The sequence below is a fragment of the Primulina huaijiensis genome, chromosome 10 (assembly GCF_012295235.1).
Source record: "Primulina huaijiensis isolate GDHJ02 chromosome 10, ASM1229523v2, whole genome shotgun sequence".
Classification (NCBI taxonomy): Eukaryota; Viridiplantae; Streptophyta; class Magnoliopsida; order Lamiales; family Gesneriaceae; genus Primulina; species Primulina huaijiensis.
Genome location: NC_133315.1, coordinates 4,949,535 through 4,965,899, shown reverse-complemented (window position 1 = coordinate 4,965,899; position 16,365 = coordinate 4,949,535). Strand labels below are relative to the sequence as shown.

The 16,365-nt window shown below is 36.8% G+C and overlaps 1 protein-coding gene across 1 annotated transcript; it reads left to right on the top strand.

Annotated features, from left to right (window-relative positions):
- Nucleotides 1-14,402: 14,402 nt before the first annotated feature.
- On the top strand, nt 14,403-16,365 carry LOC140985837 (uncharacterized). The gene is made up of 2 exons (XM_073453790.1): nt 14,403-14,413; nt 14,707-16,365. Exon 2 carries the CDS (start codon nt 14,707-14,709, stop codon nt 16,363-16,365), a length of 1,659 nt encoding a protein of 552 aa, XP_073309891.1. The 5' UTR covers nt 14,403-14,413.

Genomic DNA, 16,365 nt, shown 5'->3' with positions numbered 1-16,365 from the left:
ATTCAGTAGCCTTCTAGGTGTATTCTGAAGGTTCTAAATGGCTTGATTTGAGTTGCATAGGGTATGGATAGGTGTTAATAAGCTATGGTTCAAGTTTTGTAAAGTTTGGTTAAGTTTCTAGTCGATTCGGGTTGAAACCGGGACGTAGATTCAAGTTTTAAAACGACTTACGAATTTAGTCGAGGAGCTTAAGTTTATGCTTAAGAAATGTTTATGGGTGTATTTTAAGGTGTATGTTAAGTTTGGATGGATTTTGGTCGTCGTTTTAAGGTCTAAGGGAAAATTGGGAAAGTTAGGGTTTCAGGGGCAAAACGATCCTTTTACACCTGAAAAATGTTAGACGTCCTGGCAGTGCCCTGAATGCTATAATGAATGTTAAAATGTTTATTTTAAAAGATTATGGAATTTTCTGATAAAAACGATAAAGATAAAAGACGTGTTGCATGCTTGGTGTAAAAGAAAAATGTTATATGCACGAATTTTTATAAGTGATGGATATAATGAAAGGTTTGAAGGAGGTGACTTGATTGTGACTAATATGAAAACAAATACGAAAGTATATGATATGTAAGGCCTGCAATACAATTTGTTACCTATTTAAATTTTTGATATTTTATTTACGTCTCGTGTTTGGATAATTTAATTTGATTTAATACTTTCAAATTTTTAAATATTTCTTGTGTTAAATTAAAATTATATTGTCTAGTCAAATAATTTTGCTACATTATTGCTAAGCTGATATCATTCTCTTATATATTTATTTTCTAAGAAATGAGGTTGGTAATCAGTAGTAAAAAATAATCAGCAGTATTCAAAATACGTGTTTCAACCATTTGGTCCATTACTCGACAGTTACAAGCTGATGGAGGTAAGCGATTTCACAAGATCTTGAACGAGTTATGACTGTAAAGTGTGATGTTTATGTTAGAGTAGATGTCCTGTAAGCCAATGGTTGGCTAAGGAATTTATTGACTCAATTATAATTAACAGTCTTTATTTTAATATAATTTACATTTCAGGGTTCCGTTTCACTGTAGCTGTATACCCATGCAATCAACATAGATTGAAACGTCTACTAAATTTTTTTTTAAAACTAATTCTCGAAAACACTCATTTGCAAGCATACATGCAATAACTGCTGTAAAACACACATTTTAAAATAAGGGAAATACAATACTGGTAAAGACACTGCAGTTAAAAATGTTTACCAAAAAGCCGGACAACCGTCAATGTAACATAATAACAGAGTTTGAAAAATATTCAAAATCCATCCTAACTCATAAACATGGTATGCTGAAAATATGGTCATCGGGTTCGCGTGCGCACATCCAACTCTGTCTACTCAATTTTCGGCACCTCCAATCTCCTAATCAACATACTCACCTGCATCATTCACACCTAGTGAGTATAAAGACTCAACACACATGTAATGTTATAAAGATTATATATACATAACATGCAACAGTGAAAAATATTGTAATCAACATACAATTCATGATCTTAAAAGCGTAAACGTAAACATATCGTATAAAAGTATAACGTGTCAAAACATGTCTCATCATAATTATCATATACGTATAAATTTTCTTGATTGAATTTAGTTCGTTAGTTGTGACTTTCGTATCAGCTCTATTTGATGGATCCATCTATGTGTAACCGCAGTACCCAGCGGCGGGGACATCAGCGACAGCATTACCCGCCCACTGAGCCTTGGCCTTACATATCATCGTATACATATACATGTTAGTTACAACCAACTCACATCCTTCAAAATATGTCATCATATTCATCACTTATCAAAATCATGCATATACGTAATTTTCCTTAAAATCAAGCATGCAACGTATTTTTCATAATTATATAAAGATGTCATATCCATTATAACATAAAAATTTAAAGCATGTCAAATCATGTTTAGGACGCTGCTAGGACTAAAAACTCGACTCGGGTGCAAAATGACTATTTTGCCCTTGGAAACCCTAATTGACCTTTTTACACTTGGACCTCAAAATTTCGATCTGAAGCCAACCAAACTCCTTAAAACACCTAAAAACATAATTATAATCATTTATTAGACGTATAATCGAGCCCGTTTCAAAAATTATACGATTCGTTTTAAAACTTGGACCGGGGTCCTGGTTTTAACCCGAATCAACCCGAAACTCAACCAAACTTTTCCAAACATAAAACATGCCTTAACCGTACCATACCAGCCCTTAAACCACCTAGACCAGACCACTTATGACCCTCGAACAGCACCTTAAAGTTGCTGGAATTTTTCTTCGTGCATACACCAAAGTCCTAGTTGCACCCACGACCGCGTAATCGATCCTATACCAAAAACCAGCGTGTCCAGCCTTTAACCAACTATCCTAAGACCATGATCAAGCCGAGGACTCACTCCTAGACCAACCAAACCCAAGCCTACTGCCCATGCAATCATTCACACGTGAGTTATCCGAAAACAAGCAACAACCGATCCTACACGACCCTTGCACCTCGACCGACTCCTAGAACATGACCAGCCGTGGATGTGCCCTCCTAGACCATGTCTCAACCCCCTTAGGACTGCACCGTGGCTCGATTCGACTCCCCAACAACTGGTCCCCTTCCCAACGCCCTATCTAGCCACAATCATCACATAAACACCATAGGATCGAATCTGCCCTCACCAAGACTCGACTCCAGCACCTTGACGCCACATATCTCAGCTTGTACAGCCCTCAAACTCGAAGACCTAGCAGCCCCTTGCATGAAAGTCGTCGAAAAACGTGAGTACTAGTCAAGCGTATGCATATTCCGTGACAAAACGTTGCAAAAACAACACAACATAATAGATCAAAGACTTTCTAATTCATAAAACAGCATATAATGATGCGAATGATGAGAAAAAGAGATTTTGGGCGTGCCTTTGCGTTTATATGCTCGAAACCTTAGATAGCTTCGCGCATGACCTTCACCGCAGAGACGGGGAGGAATTTTCTTTGAAAACATGAGATAAAACTTGAAGTGGCTGCTGGTGTAACTTGAAGAAAAGCTGCTTGAGCAAGTGGGAGGGGTGGCCGTGTGATGTGAAGTAGGTTTAGGGTTGGGTGATGGTGATTAGGTGATATAATTATGCACTAATAGGCTTTTAATAAAAATTAAAGGGGTAAAAAAGATTTTAAGCCCATTAAGCAATAAAATAATCCCATTAATCTCAAAAATACTCACGAAAAATATTTCGTTTAGGTACGTTTTTTAAAATATTGTCCGAGTCCTCAAAAAGTCCTCCGACTCGTTAAAATTTGCATACCAATTAAAAATATGACCTAGAGAGTAAATACCTAATCAAGGCTCATGTTCAAAAATCACCCTTAATTACACCACATATTAAATAGTTAAAGCTAATTATTTAATAAAAACATTTTTCCTTAATTACCCCCAGTCTCCGTTCCTCGTTCAAGCGTGAAAAACTACTAAAAGCCCTTATGCATGAAACTTTACAATAACCATGAATTAAAACACATATTCATGCAATAAACATGCATTTAATAAATTAAAACAATTTAATAAAGCTCGAAAGAAGTTTGATAACTTTTATGCATGTGGTTCGCGTGAGCCTTCAAATTTTCGGGACGTTACATAGATAAAGTCATTGATTATATTTTAATACAAATGAATCATAATTCGATCTTGGAGCTCATTTATAAACACTGTATATTCTAAATTCGTTCCTAGTCGATTCAACTGGCTAAAATAAGGATAAAGGTCACTTGAGCTTGAAACTAGCATATGTGATGTTGTGTACCGTGTTTCATTGTAAGGGCATACAAATATCCAATCATGCAGATTGGTAATCATATGATGATTGTACCGAACAACCCTCTCTCTGATTTTCCAAGTGGTTATCATTCATCGAGAGGAAAAATTCGTAGTCGTGATTGTACATCATTAGTCCTTTCGACGTGGGACAACACTGAAGCTCTAGATACTAGGATTGTGCTTTGACTCGTTACCGACTCCGCGAGGGTCACAAGGTGGCGAGGTTGACTGTAATTGTGACATGTGTAGGAGCCAATGCATTGTTGTCGGGATTCACGGCTCACCTATGGGTGTGTATATCCTATGTGATCTAATGAAATAGTAGTGCATGAAATCTCTGGTCAAAATGTAAGATGTACATTAAGGACAAGGGTTCTCTAGTTGTACATGCGATGATACTATGAATATTTCATGAATGTATCACATAACTATCGAATTTAATATGCAACCATCGATAAACAAAAGGCTGCAGATTCGATTGAGATATATGAGATGAAGGAACCGTACTGTATGTTAATCATAACCAATTGGTTCTTGTAAGCACTATCAGTGATACCTAGAGAAAGGGACGGTGCTACTAGACGCTTTTACCATGATTTGATGGGTTTGATCATAAAAATTATTTATGACATTCTCATGATCAAATGTTGGTGCATGGAATGGGGCAAATTAGAGTAAGCCCGAATAAAAAATGTCATGAATCATAAAGAGTTGTGAACCAACGGCTAGCTGTATCCCTGAACCATTGAGGGTCATACAAGCACTGGATCATTTGTTCCCGTTGAGACAATAAATTCAAGGAGTTGAATTTATATAAAATTATGAGATAGTAAATTCAAGGAGTTGAATTTATGATATTAAAATTTGGAAATAATAAATTCAATGAGTTAAATTTATAAAATTTGATAATTTAAAATTTTAAACTCAAAGGTTGAGTTTATTAAATATTAAATTAAATTTAATGAGAAATATGTATAAGAGGCTTGTAGGAATACAAGTCCAACATGCTAAATAATTAAAGTTCTTAATTTACTTTAATATAATTAATTAACATAGTCGGACTAGTCCAATTAATTAACTAAGCCTATTAAGTTTAGTTATGGAACCCTTGACCCATAATTTAGGTAATTAGGTTAAGGATACACAATTAATAAAGAGGTAGCAACCCTAGCCTCCATTACATGATCATTTCAAAATTCTCTCCTCCAAAAAAAAAGCTCCAATATTTCGGCCACCTTGAATAATTTTTAGGGTTTGAGACGCCTCTTGTTTTTGCTCTCAAACGTTAAAATCTCTTCTAAATTTCTAGTGCAATTTAGAAGATGAACAATCAATCCAGTCATGAATTGGATTAGGAGTCTTGAAGAAAGGTATTAAAGAAGAGCGTTCGCAGGAAATTCTACAAGAGCTATATCAGAGTCGGGTTCTCTTTATCGTATGGATTATTTCTTGTTGAATAATTTACTTCTAACCAACAAAATAAATTTTTTTCAGAAAATTGATGCACCATTAAAATTTTGATTTTATCATAAAAAAAATTATTTTGATCTGCACGGAATTGTTCCAGGCTGACCGTGCGCGTGGCCTGCACAACGCGAGTGCAAACCTGTGCGAGCAGCGTGCCCTCCAGAGTCTGATCTAATCGGGCACTCTGCTGGGTCGTGGGCTTGAATTGTTCGGGCCTAGGGTACAATTTTCTGATATTACAAAATTTTGGATAAAATTGATATTTTGTGAAAATTTGTTCAATTTTTTCTTAAAGTAAAATTTTGGTAACTTAATAATTTTCTTGTAAAATAAATAATTAGAATATGATTTTAATTATTTATGGTAAAAATAAGTTTTACAAGAAATCAATTATTACTGAATAAATTAGAATTAATTTATTAAATTCTTCCTTAATTGTGGTGGTTAGTAATAAAATTATTATATGCATGATTTAATCAATTCATTAAATTTGTTTAATTAATTGATGTTAATATGTGATACTAAATGCATGAATGATGATCGAGAGCATTGACCAATGTTATAGGTATATGTTATGATATTTTACTAGTTTAATTAATTTTGTTAATATTTGATATTATTAAAGTGGGCCTTGTTTATCACCAGTTCCCACCCCGTGAGATGTATCCCTTATGGGTCATGACTATTTAAATGTAATTATTAGAAATAGTGAGAGATCAAGACTGGAAGATGGTGGGCCCGATGCACAATATGAAGACATGTAAAATATTGGAAGCTCTCGTAATAAGTTGCATTTGCATCCCTGCATTCACCTAGGTTATAGGTCTGGATCCATGTCTGGCTCACATGAATCTAAGAGTGTTGGTGATCGATCATCCTTATTATTGTTGAATGTCGTATTATGATATATATGCGATATATAGTAGTATGCATGTATGTATATTATTAAATAATATAGTTGCATGAATCCGACAAATATACAAACTCATGACATGCGATTTTAAGTTAAAATGATGAGACACTTGTATAATTAAAACCTCTCATTTTAAATAAGTTTCAAAATTTATATCAAATCGCAAAAGTAAAATAAAATAGTTTAATTTATTCTTACCTTCCATTAACCGTGGTTTCATGTTGAACACTACCCGCAGTTAGTGTCTGACTCATATTATTGGGAAGGCCCGGACGTCGAAAAGCTATATATGAATTCCACCGGACATATGATATGAATTGAGTGGAACTCCCATGACTTCAGCTCATATTATTGAGGGAACTCATGGTGACCGTCCATTACAATTCAATATTGATGGGTCGATTTGACACGTGAAAATAAATGACGGCATATTATTGTGTCTTTATTAAACGTGAGGCGAAACACAAAGAGGTTGCATAGGATGCAATTGGATTCTACCCTTTAAAAATTATGATTGGCTGATATTCTTCGAGATCATAATTGTCTAATTGGACTCTACGTGCCCACTAAGGAAATGCGATTTCTCATTTTCATCAGAAGGTGGTGGAAATGTCAAAATAATGGGAGAGAAATTTATAAAATAAAAATTCATATTTTATATCTTAAAATTATTTTAAAATAATCAGTAACAATTATCTAATTTTGTTTGCAGTATATTTACGATGACGACTCGTAACCCGCTTTTAATCATTCTCGATCAAAACAACTTGATTGGCCCTAACTATAATGACTGGTTTCAAAATTTAAAGATTGTTCTGAACTCGGAAAGGATTGCGTATGTGCTTGATAAGAAGCCACCGAGGGAAGCACCTTCGGACATCAGTGAGACTGAGTTGGCTAAGCTTGAGAAATGGTGGGACCATGATCTTCAAGCTAAAAGCTACATGTTAGCTTCTATGTCAAATGAACTTCAAAGGATGTTCAAGGAGGCGATGAATGCTACTGACATTCACCTTCATCTGAAAGAATTGTATGGTGTACAAAATCTCTTAGAAAGACATGCTACTTTTAAAGAACTCATGACTACAAGTCTGCGAGATGGGACTTCAGTCCATGAGCATGGTGTTAGGATGATTGGGCTCATTGAGATGTTGGTGGGACTCGACGTGGTTATTTCTAGTGAGCTCTCGATTGATATTCTCTTTGTAAGGTCCAAAATTAAGACGACGTAATCCAACTGCATGCAAATCTAGGGAAAATGAATAATAGAAAATTAAATTGTTTTAATTGTTTAAATTGATTGTGTGTGATATGTTTATATGATTTTATAGTAGTTTTCTACATAGATGCATTAAAATGTATTTTTAAGGGTTATTCGAGTTGCGAACGAGAAACGAAGATCGATGGCTGAAAAGTTAAAAATATTTTTATTAAATAATTATTTTTTATTATTTAAAATAAAGCTGATGCTTTCTCTTAATTTTGAAAATAAAGAGTTTTGAGGTGATTTTATATGTCGGGACATAATTTTTATCGGTATACAATTTTCATAAAAAATGCGAACGTTTCGACAACCCGGTCAAAAATTTCACAAATTTTATTAAACAAAATAATTTTTATTTAGCACTAATAGGCTTATTGGACCTAATTAACATTGTTAATGGACCTAAGCTATTGTTACTGTGTTAATTAGTATTTAAAGTGCAAAACCTACCCCCATAACCCCATTATACTCATGCCTCCCCTAATCCAAAGCATCTCAAGGAATCTTTTCTCTCTAAATCACACGGCACCCACAAAAGTTGAAGAAGAAAGCATCAAATTTTCTTAGGAAATTCAGCCAACGTCCCCTCGTCGTCGTTCTTTGATCCGTCAACGATAATTTGTGCGTTAATTACGCAAAGACACGTCATATTATTCTCTTTACTCATCCATCACACCATAATATGAATTTGTATATGAATTGCATGAAAAACAAGTTACACTTCTTATTATTTTCGTAACTATGTATATACATGTGCCAAACTCATGATTTTATGTTCTAAAACATGTTTTATATGTGGAAGAAGGGGCTGCCATGGACATGAATTGTAATGGGATGTTTTTACACGCCTTAAAGAGTCCTATAACACACGCAAATACGCTGCACACATACATGAACTAGCTGGAACCGTGGCTTGCGTTTTTGGGGCCAAGGTTCGGGTTTAAGGGGATAGGCTTTTCATGGCTTGGCTTGGGACATGGCTGGGTCGTGGTCTGAGTCATGGAAGGAGTCCTAGAGTCGAGTGGCTGGGTAGGACTCTTACCCGAGAGCCACCTGAGAGGAAGGCACGCGATGTGCAACAACGCGTAGGGAAAAAGGCTCGGTCAGGAGGCTTCGGACTGGGCTAGGTTAGGTCCTTAGAGTCTTAAGAGGGTGCACAAGGGTCTGGTTCAGGGGCTGGTTCCGTGGCTAGAGTCCTAGGCGTGAGATCGAAGAATTCTAGCGCTAAGGGTTTCTCGGCCGAGAGCTTGTTCTGATTTGTGGCTTCGGTTTTGGGCTTGGGGTCGAGTCCTAGGGGTGCTAAGGGTTCACGAGGGTCCAGAGGAGAGATGGTTTGAAGTTGGCTCGGGCTAGTTCGAAGGTGGCTCGGTGAAAAACGAATATGGCTCGAGGTGTAGTCTATGTGGTTCGAACTAAGGCTTTTATGAACTAAAATTGGAAACATGGCTCAACGGGGTCGAGTCATGGTTCACGAGAGCCAAATTATTATTAAAAGTCTAAGTTTTTAATTTGGAAATTTTATAATAAAGTTTGATTTAATCCGGGATTAAAACGTAGTAATATGTTATAATTAAATATTAAATTCAAAGTCATCGATTTAAGTTAAATAAAAATATGAGAAAATTAATGTAAGCTTAAATAATTATTTGGGATGGTCTAGAGTCATCGGAATTAAGATAATGTCAAAATTGTGAAATTTTACTTCTAATGGTAAAATGGTAAATTTACACCAGAAAATTAGTAAACGTTATGCCAGTGCTCTGATTGATGTTTTATATGCTACAATGTTTATTTTAAATTTTTATGGATTTTTATGATATAATATGGATGTTAAAAGACATGTTGTGTGCTTGGTTTAAAAGAAAAACGTTATATGCATGTTTAATTTTTATAAGTGATGAAAATACGAAATGTTGAAGAAAGTAAATTAATTGTGACTAATATGAATACGTGATACGATGATATGTTAATACATAGGCCAAGGCTCAGTTGACAGGTGAGAGTGTCGCTGATGTCCCCGCCGCCCAGTACTGTGGTTACGTGTAGATAGATCCATCGCCCCAATACGAATACGAATACGAAAGTCACAATTAGCGATCTGAATTCAACTAAATGAAAATGGAATAAGAATATGAATATGAATATGAATATAAATATGTTAATATGAAAACGTTTATGAAAATGTTTATGTTTAAAGTTTATGAATCCTCATGAAAATGTTATTTTACGTACAAGTATTTTCACTGTTGCATGTGTTCTGTATATGTATTACTTGTTATCAAGATTATTGTGTGTTGAGTCTTTAGATTCACTAGGTGTGATTGATGCAGGTGAGTTTGATATTAATGATAATGGAGGTCTTGATGGTTGATCTGACTGGACTGAATGTGCACATAACCCGAGGAGCATCGCTTATCTTTCCGCACTTATGTTTATGTTTATGATTAAAGATATTATTACGACATTTATTATGATTTTGAGTGGTTTTTGAGAGGTTGTTAGTTTTAGCGATTTTGCTAAGTTAGGATATGCAAACGATTGACGTTTTATATGTTGGAAACTATTTTTCTTTTGATTTTTAAATATTAGTTGATTGTTTTATTTTTCAAATGGTCCAAATATATTTATATATGTATTCCGGCCGATTATTAGGAGGCAAAAAAAATTATAGTACTTTTTAAGAATATGAGTAGTGGACGTTTCACTCTTGTTGTCACAGTCCCCCTCGTTCGATGGATTTGTGGTCAATTTTAATTTGAACAACCTTTAGGTTGCTATTGAAGAGTTGGTCAACATTGTTACTACTTATGAGGCTACAATCAAGAAGGAAAAGCTTGTTTTTCTAGTGGGCTCGTCTTTCTGTACGAAAAAGGAAGCCCAAAATAGAGGGAAGAAGCGTTCTGCCCCACTGAAGAAGAACAATCCCAACAAGAAGCCATACAAGAAACCCACTCTGGGGCTCACAAATTCTGACAAGAACTTGTTTGTTTCCACTGCAAAAAGCCTGGACATTGGAGGCGTAAATGCAAGGAGTATCTTGCCCATAAGCGTTCTGGCCACGGTATGTTTTACATAGAAGTAAATTTCTCAATTAATTCCTCTTCTTAGGTATTGGATACTGGATGTGGTTCTCATCTATGCAATGATTTGTAGGTGATGGCAAGAAGCAGGAGATTTAGAGATGGCGAGAAATTTCTAATATTAGGGATGGAGCAAGGGTTGCTGCAACTGCTGTTGTAGACGTTATTTTGATTTTAAACAACGGTTTTAAGTTACTTTTGAGAGACGTTTTATATGTTCCTGAATTGGTTAAAAACATTATTTCTATTTATATGCTTGATAGAGATGATTATTCTTGTGTTTTTACTAAAGGTGTTTGCAATAATTACAAGAATGATTGTTCGATAGGAACCGACGAGTTAATGAACGATCTCTATAATTTAAAATTAAAAAATATTCAATCGAACAATATCCAAGCACAAATGAAGACAACAACAAACAAAATAAAATTAGATGATCCAAATCTCTCACAAATATGACACGCTAGACTATATCAAATTTCCCAAAGAACGATGCGCAAACTATTGGGAGAAAGAATGTTTGACTTTTCAAACATAAATTCTCTACCTACTTGCGACAACAGTGGTGCCATTGCACAAGCATAGGAACCAAAGTCTCATCAGTGATCCAAACATATACTGAGGAAATTCCACATCATCCGGAAGATTGTGAGAAGAGGATATATTTCAGTCAAAAGAGTTGCCTCTACAGATAACGTGGTTGATCCACTTACAGAGCCCTTGTCAGGACCATTGTTAGAGAAGCATCGCGAAACAATGAGATTAAAGTTTATAGGTAGTTGGCTCTAGGACAAGTGGGAGATTGTTAGAGTAAATGTCTTGTAACCCAACGGTTGGCTAATGAATTTATTGACTCAATTGTAATTAACAATATTTATTTAATATAATTTACATTTCATGGTTCTGTTTCACTTTATCTGAATACTCATGCAATCGACATAGATAAAGTCCTTGATTATACTTTAATACAAATGAATCTTAATTCGATCTTGAAACTCAACCGCCTAAAATAAGGATAAAGACCACTTGAAACTAGTATATGCGATGTTGTGTACCATGTTTCATGGTAAGGGCATATAGATATACAATCATGCAGATGGGTAATCAAATGATGATTGTAAGTAAATACGCATTCATTTTTAATTCATATATATTTTGACTTATTTTATTTTTTATTTAAAAACTAACTGTTTCATTCTTTTTTTTAGGGATCAGATGAGAATGATACCGGGATGATATCATGTGCTTTAGAATTTGTATTATGTGGCTTAGATTTTATATTTTACGAGTACATGTAATTTTAATTTATGTTGAATGCTTGTTATGTACTACTGTTGCGTATTTTCCGCTCGCAAGTACAAAGTTGTCAAGTTTTAAGATTTTATATTTTACTAGTACATGATATCATCCTGGTATCATTCTCATCTGATTTCTAAAAAAAGAATGAAATAGTTAGTTTTTAAATAAAAAATAAAATAAGTCAAAATATATATGAATTAAAAATGAATGCGTATTTACTTACACCTTTTTCGTTGTCGTCTCTCTCTAACTATCGGGATATCCATCTCATTTCTCAATCGAGTTGTTCTGTCCCTACCTACTCTTCTTCTTTCATGTATAATCGGGTTGTGGTGCAACTCGAATGTTGGAGGATCCCAGTATCGCTCATCTACAAGAGGTTGAAATCTACCCTCGTACGTTGCTAAGTACTCAGAGATCTTATACCATGGCTGCACAAGTGTCGTGGGATCTAACGAGTGGCACTTAGCGGTGCAAATAGAATGGGAACATGGGACGCAAAAAATCATCCATTACTACATGAACAATCACTTGTTGATAACTCTATCACCTGCACATGTTGGCCACGACTTGGTTTTCCTACGGTCGCAACCAAAGCAGTTTGCTTACGTACATCATATTTGACAACACGATGTTCACTAGATTTTCTCGTCCATTTCTCATACTTCCAACATGCATAATCTGATCACAGCTGATTTTCCTGAACCATACGACCAACTCTTGTCACACGTTCAATGAAATATCGTACCCACCTCAGAAAAGTCAACTGTACTATCGCAGATATAGGAAGTCTACGAGAACCCTTTAACACATTATTTAAACACTCCGACATATTGGTTGTCATCACCCCACGACGCCAACCACTATCATGAACCATACTCCATTTTTCTTTCAAAATTCCGGCCAAATATATGTGCGCCAAAATGTTTTTGTTCTTGGTTGCCTCCATTGTTGCTTCAAACTTACAAATTTGATTTTGTGTGACTGTCACCCATCATAAATCTTTCAAATGCACATTTTTTAATTTAGAATTAAAATTTGAACACACATGTCTCAAACAAAAACGATGCATACCATAAGGAGGTTGAAAATAGGGTAGATCTTCAGTTGCTATCACAATTCACTTATGTCTATCAGAAATTAGGTACATACCATTTTTTTTTATCACAAACGACATGTCGTCCAAGATTCTCCAAGAACCATTTCCAAGAATCTGATGTTTCTTCATCCACAATAGCAAATTCTAGCAGTAGAACCTGATTGTTCGCATCAAGAATGACAGCGATGTAATGACCCGAATTCGTATTTTGAATGAAGTATTAATTAAGAGATAATTAAAGAGTTGTTAATTAAGTATTATTAACGAATTGATAATTTGGGATTAATCTGTTGGATCCACCGAATTTTAAATGGATAACCCGATCTACTTCCGATTACGTTATCTCGAGAAAACCAACCAGACGAATGAGATTCTGACACGTGGCAGATAAGATTGCTTCGGATTTCTGAAATAGTCCGGATGCAGCCTATAAATGGAAGCCGAATTCTTTTGTTTCCTACACCGCATCCTTCAGAGAGAGAGTTCTAGTCTTTTACCTTAGGTTTTCTAGCCAGTTTCTAGGGCACTTTGGTGTCGGGAAGTTTCGGAGCTAGTGTCGACTCGAGGGAGGGTCGGTGAACTGAGATCGAGACATCATCAGCGGGCTGACGACGGACGCAGGTATAATCCTAAAGCCTTTAGGAAGAACTTTATAGCATGTTTGGTAATTCAGAATCTGGTTTGATAGTGATTTCATATTGTTGGTATTGTCTAGGTTAAGAGCTTTCTATCAGATTGTTTTAGTAAGGTACGTGATGTACTGACTGAGATATCCAAGCGTAGTATACACACTTATATGCTGCATATTTATGTGTTGCATTATACATGTTTTACTGCTTTGGCATATTATGCATGACATATCATGTTGAGCCTGATATCTTTTGAGATATACCTCATATGTTGGGGCCGCTCAGCCCTATTCTATATTGTGGACGATGGGGCATCGAGAGCTATAGTGTCCGATGGGACCCGCGAGCTCTGATGACCTGGACATTGTAGGTCCAANTACATGTTTTACTGCTTTGGCATATTATGCATGACATATCATGTTGAGCCTGATATCTTTTGAGATATACCTCGTTTGTTGGGGCCGCTCAGCCCTATTCTATATTGTGGACAATGGGGCATCGAGAGCTACAGTGTCCGATGGGACCCGCGAGCTCTGATGACCTGGACATTGTAGGTCCACGTCTTGATGATGAGTGTGGGAGCCAAAACATGCCTAGGGCAGATCAGAGACTACACACTCAGGCGCCTCTAGACTGAGCATGGGATTCTTGACTTGATCCTTGATATCCGAGCATATTGCATTTCGCATGCATCATATCAGTTTTTATACTCGTACATTCTCGTATTGGGTGATTGTCGCTCACGTCCTTGTTTTCATCTTGGGCACCCCATTCCACGGGGCAGGTCTTAGGTTGGACGATTCAGACGACCAGGGCAGTGACTAGAGCAGTTGAGTTTTCGGTGGTGATCCAGTGGAGGTTTTATCTGGTTCATCATTTTATTGTTTAGAATTATGTTTCGATATGGTTGTATTAATGTTTAAGACTGCTGTTGTTTGCTCTGTTTTAATTTTGGGTTGTAAGATGATTAAGTATTTGGTTTCCGCTGTTTAATTGCTGTTATTAAGTTTTAATGTTGCATGCTTATTAGTCTGTTTAGTAGTGGCTCGGGTAAGGGCGCTACATTTGGTGGTATCAGAGCATGCGAAGATTTTTGGGACATTAGTAATTCTGTTTTTAGGATTTAGAGGTTGATTTTGGTTTCCTTTCAGATGTCAGGAGATGGAAGCAGTCACGGAAGTGTGGGACATGGTCGTTATGGCGACGATGAGGCTGGCCGAGAACATCTTCGTAGAGATCGTGACGGAAGGCGTCACCGAGATCATGATGAAAGGAGACGTAGGAACCGTGTCAACATTATGGATTTCATGAAGATTGGACCTCCACCGTTGACTGGAGATGAGAATGCTGATGTTGCTGAAGCTTGGGTCGATATCATGGAGCAGTGTTTTCGAGTGCTGCACTATGACGAAGACGAGAAGATGGAGGTAGCTGATTTCATGATCCAAGGAAAAGCTCGGAAATGGTGGAAACCTGTTTCTGCCATTCTAGTACAACAGCATGGGCGGATTCGTTGGGAACATTTCCGTCAGGCCTTCATCAATCATCACTTTCCGCCAGCTCTTCGTCAAGCGAAGGAGATGGAACTGTTGACCATTAAGCAAGGAGATTTGAGCATTGAGGATTACCAAAAGCGTTTTACGGATCTGTTGCCGTACGCTCCTCACATCAGTGAGAATTCTGCAGCCAAATATTCTCACTTTTTGAATGGTTTGAACCAGGAGATTTTTGATCGGGTTTCAGTCTGTGACGATCCTACTTCGTACGAAGGATTAGTGAATCGTTGTCGTCAAGCAGAGATCAGTATTGCTAGGAGGAAGGCTATGCAAGCTAGCAAAAGTTCTAGTTCGTTGGGACCGAGGGGTCAGTCTTTCAAGAAGTCTGCATCTTCTTCTTCCGGTTCTGGATGGCTGTACAGCTTTGGTAGGAAAAAGCTGCAATGTGGCCACTGTGGAGGAAATCACCAGACGGAAAATTGTCGAAAATTAACAGGTGCTTGTTTCAACTGTGGTGGTTTTGGTCACATGAAGAGGGATTGCCCTAATTTGGAGAATCAGAGTGTAGGCGGAGGTTCTATGGCAGGGTCTTACAGTGGAAAACAGTCTGAGGCCACTGTGCAACAGAAAAGTTTTCCTGCTCAAGGTTCTCGTCGTTGTGGAATATCACAAGGAGCTCAGCAACGTCCACGAGTTCAAGGGCAAGTGTTTGCCCTAAACCAAGAACAAGCTGAGGAGCAAAACGAGAGAGTCATTGCAGGTAATTTTATCTTATGTGGTATTCCTGCATATGTATTAATTGACACTGGGGCATCGCTTCCATTCATAGCATCAATGTTTGTTAAGAAGCATAAACTACCCTACATGTCATTAGATGTTTTGATGTCGGTGTCTACACCGATGGGACAAGAGGTTTTAGCTAAGCGACTTGTAGTAGACTGTTTGTTAGAGTTTGAGGAAAAATACTTGTCTGCCAATCTGATGATATTGGCTATGGAAGATTTCGATTGTATTATGGGAATCGACCTATTGACTAAGTATAGAGCGACGGTAGATTGTTATCAACGTCTCGTTCAGTTTCGTCCAGAAGGAAACGAGAATTGGTTTTTCTTTGGCGAGGGAGCTCGACCTCCAATGCCAGTAGTGTCTGCTATAAAGGCACAACGGGCTTTAGCGAAAGGAGGAGAAGGATACCTCATTTATGCTGTTGACGTATCGAAGGATGTGATCGACGTGAAGAACATTCCAGTTGTCGATGAATTTCCTGATGTTTTCCCCGATTTCCTCCGGAGAGGGAAGTGGAAGCAGAGATAG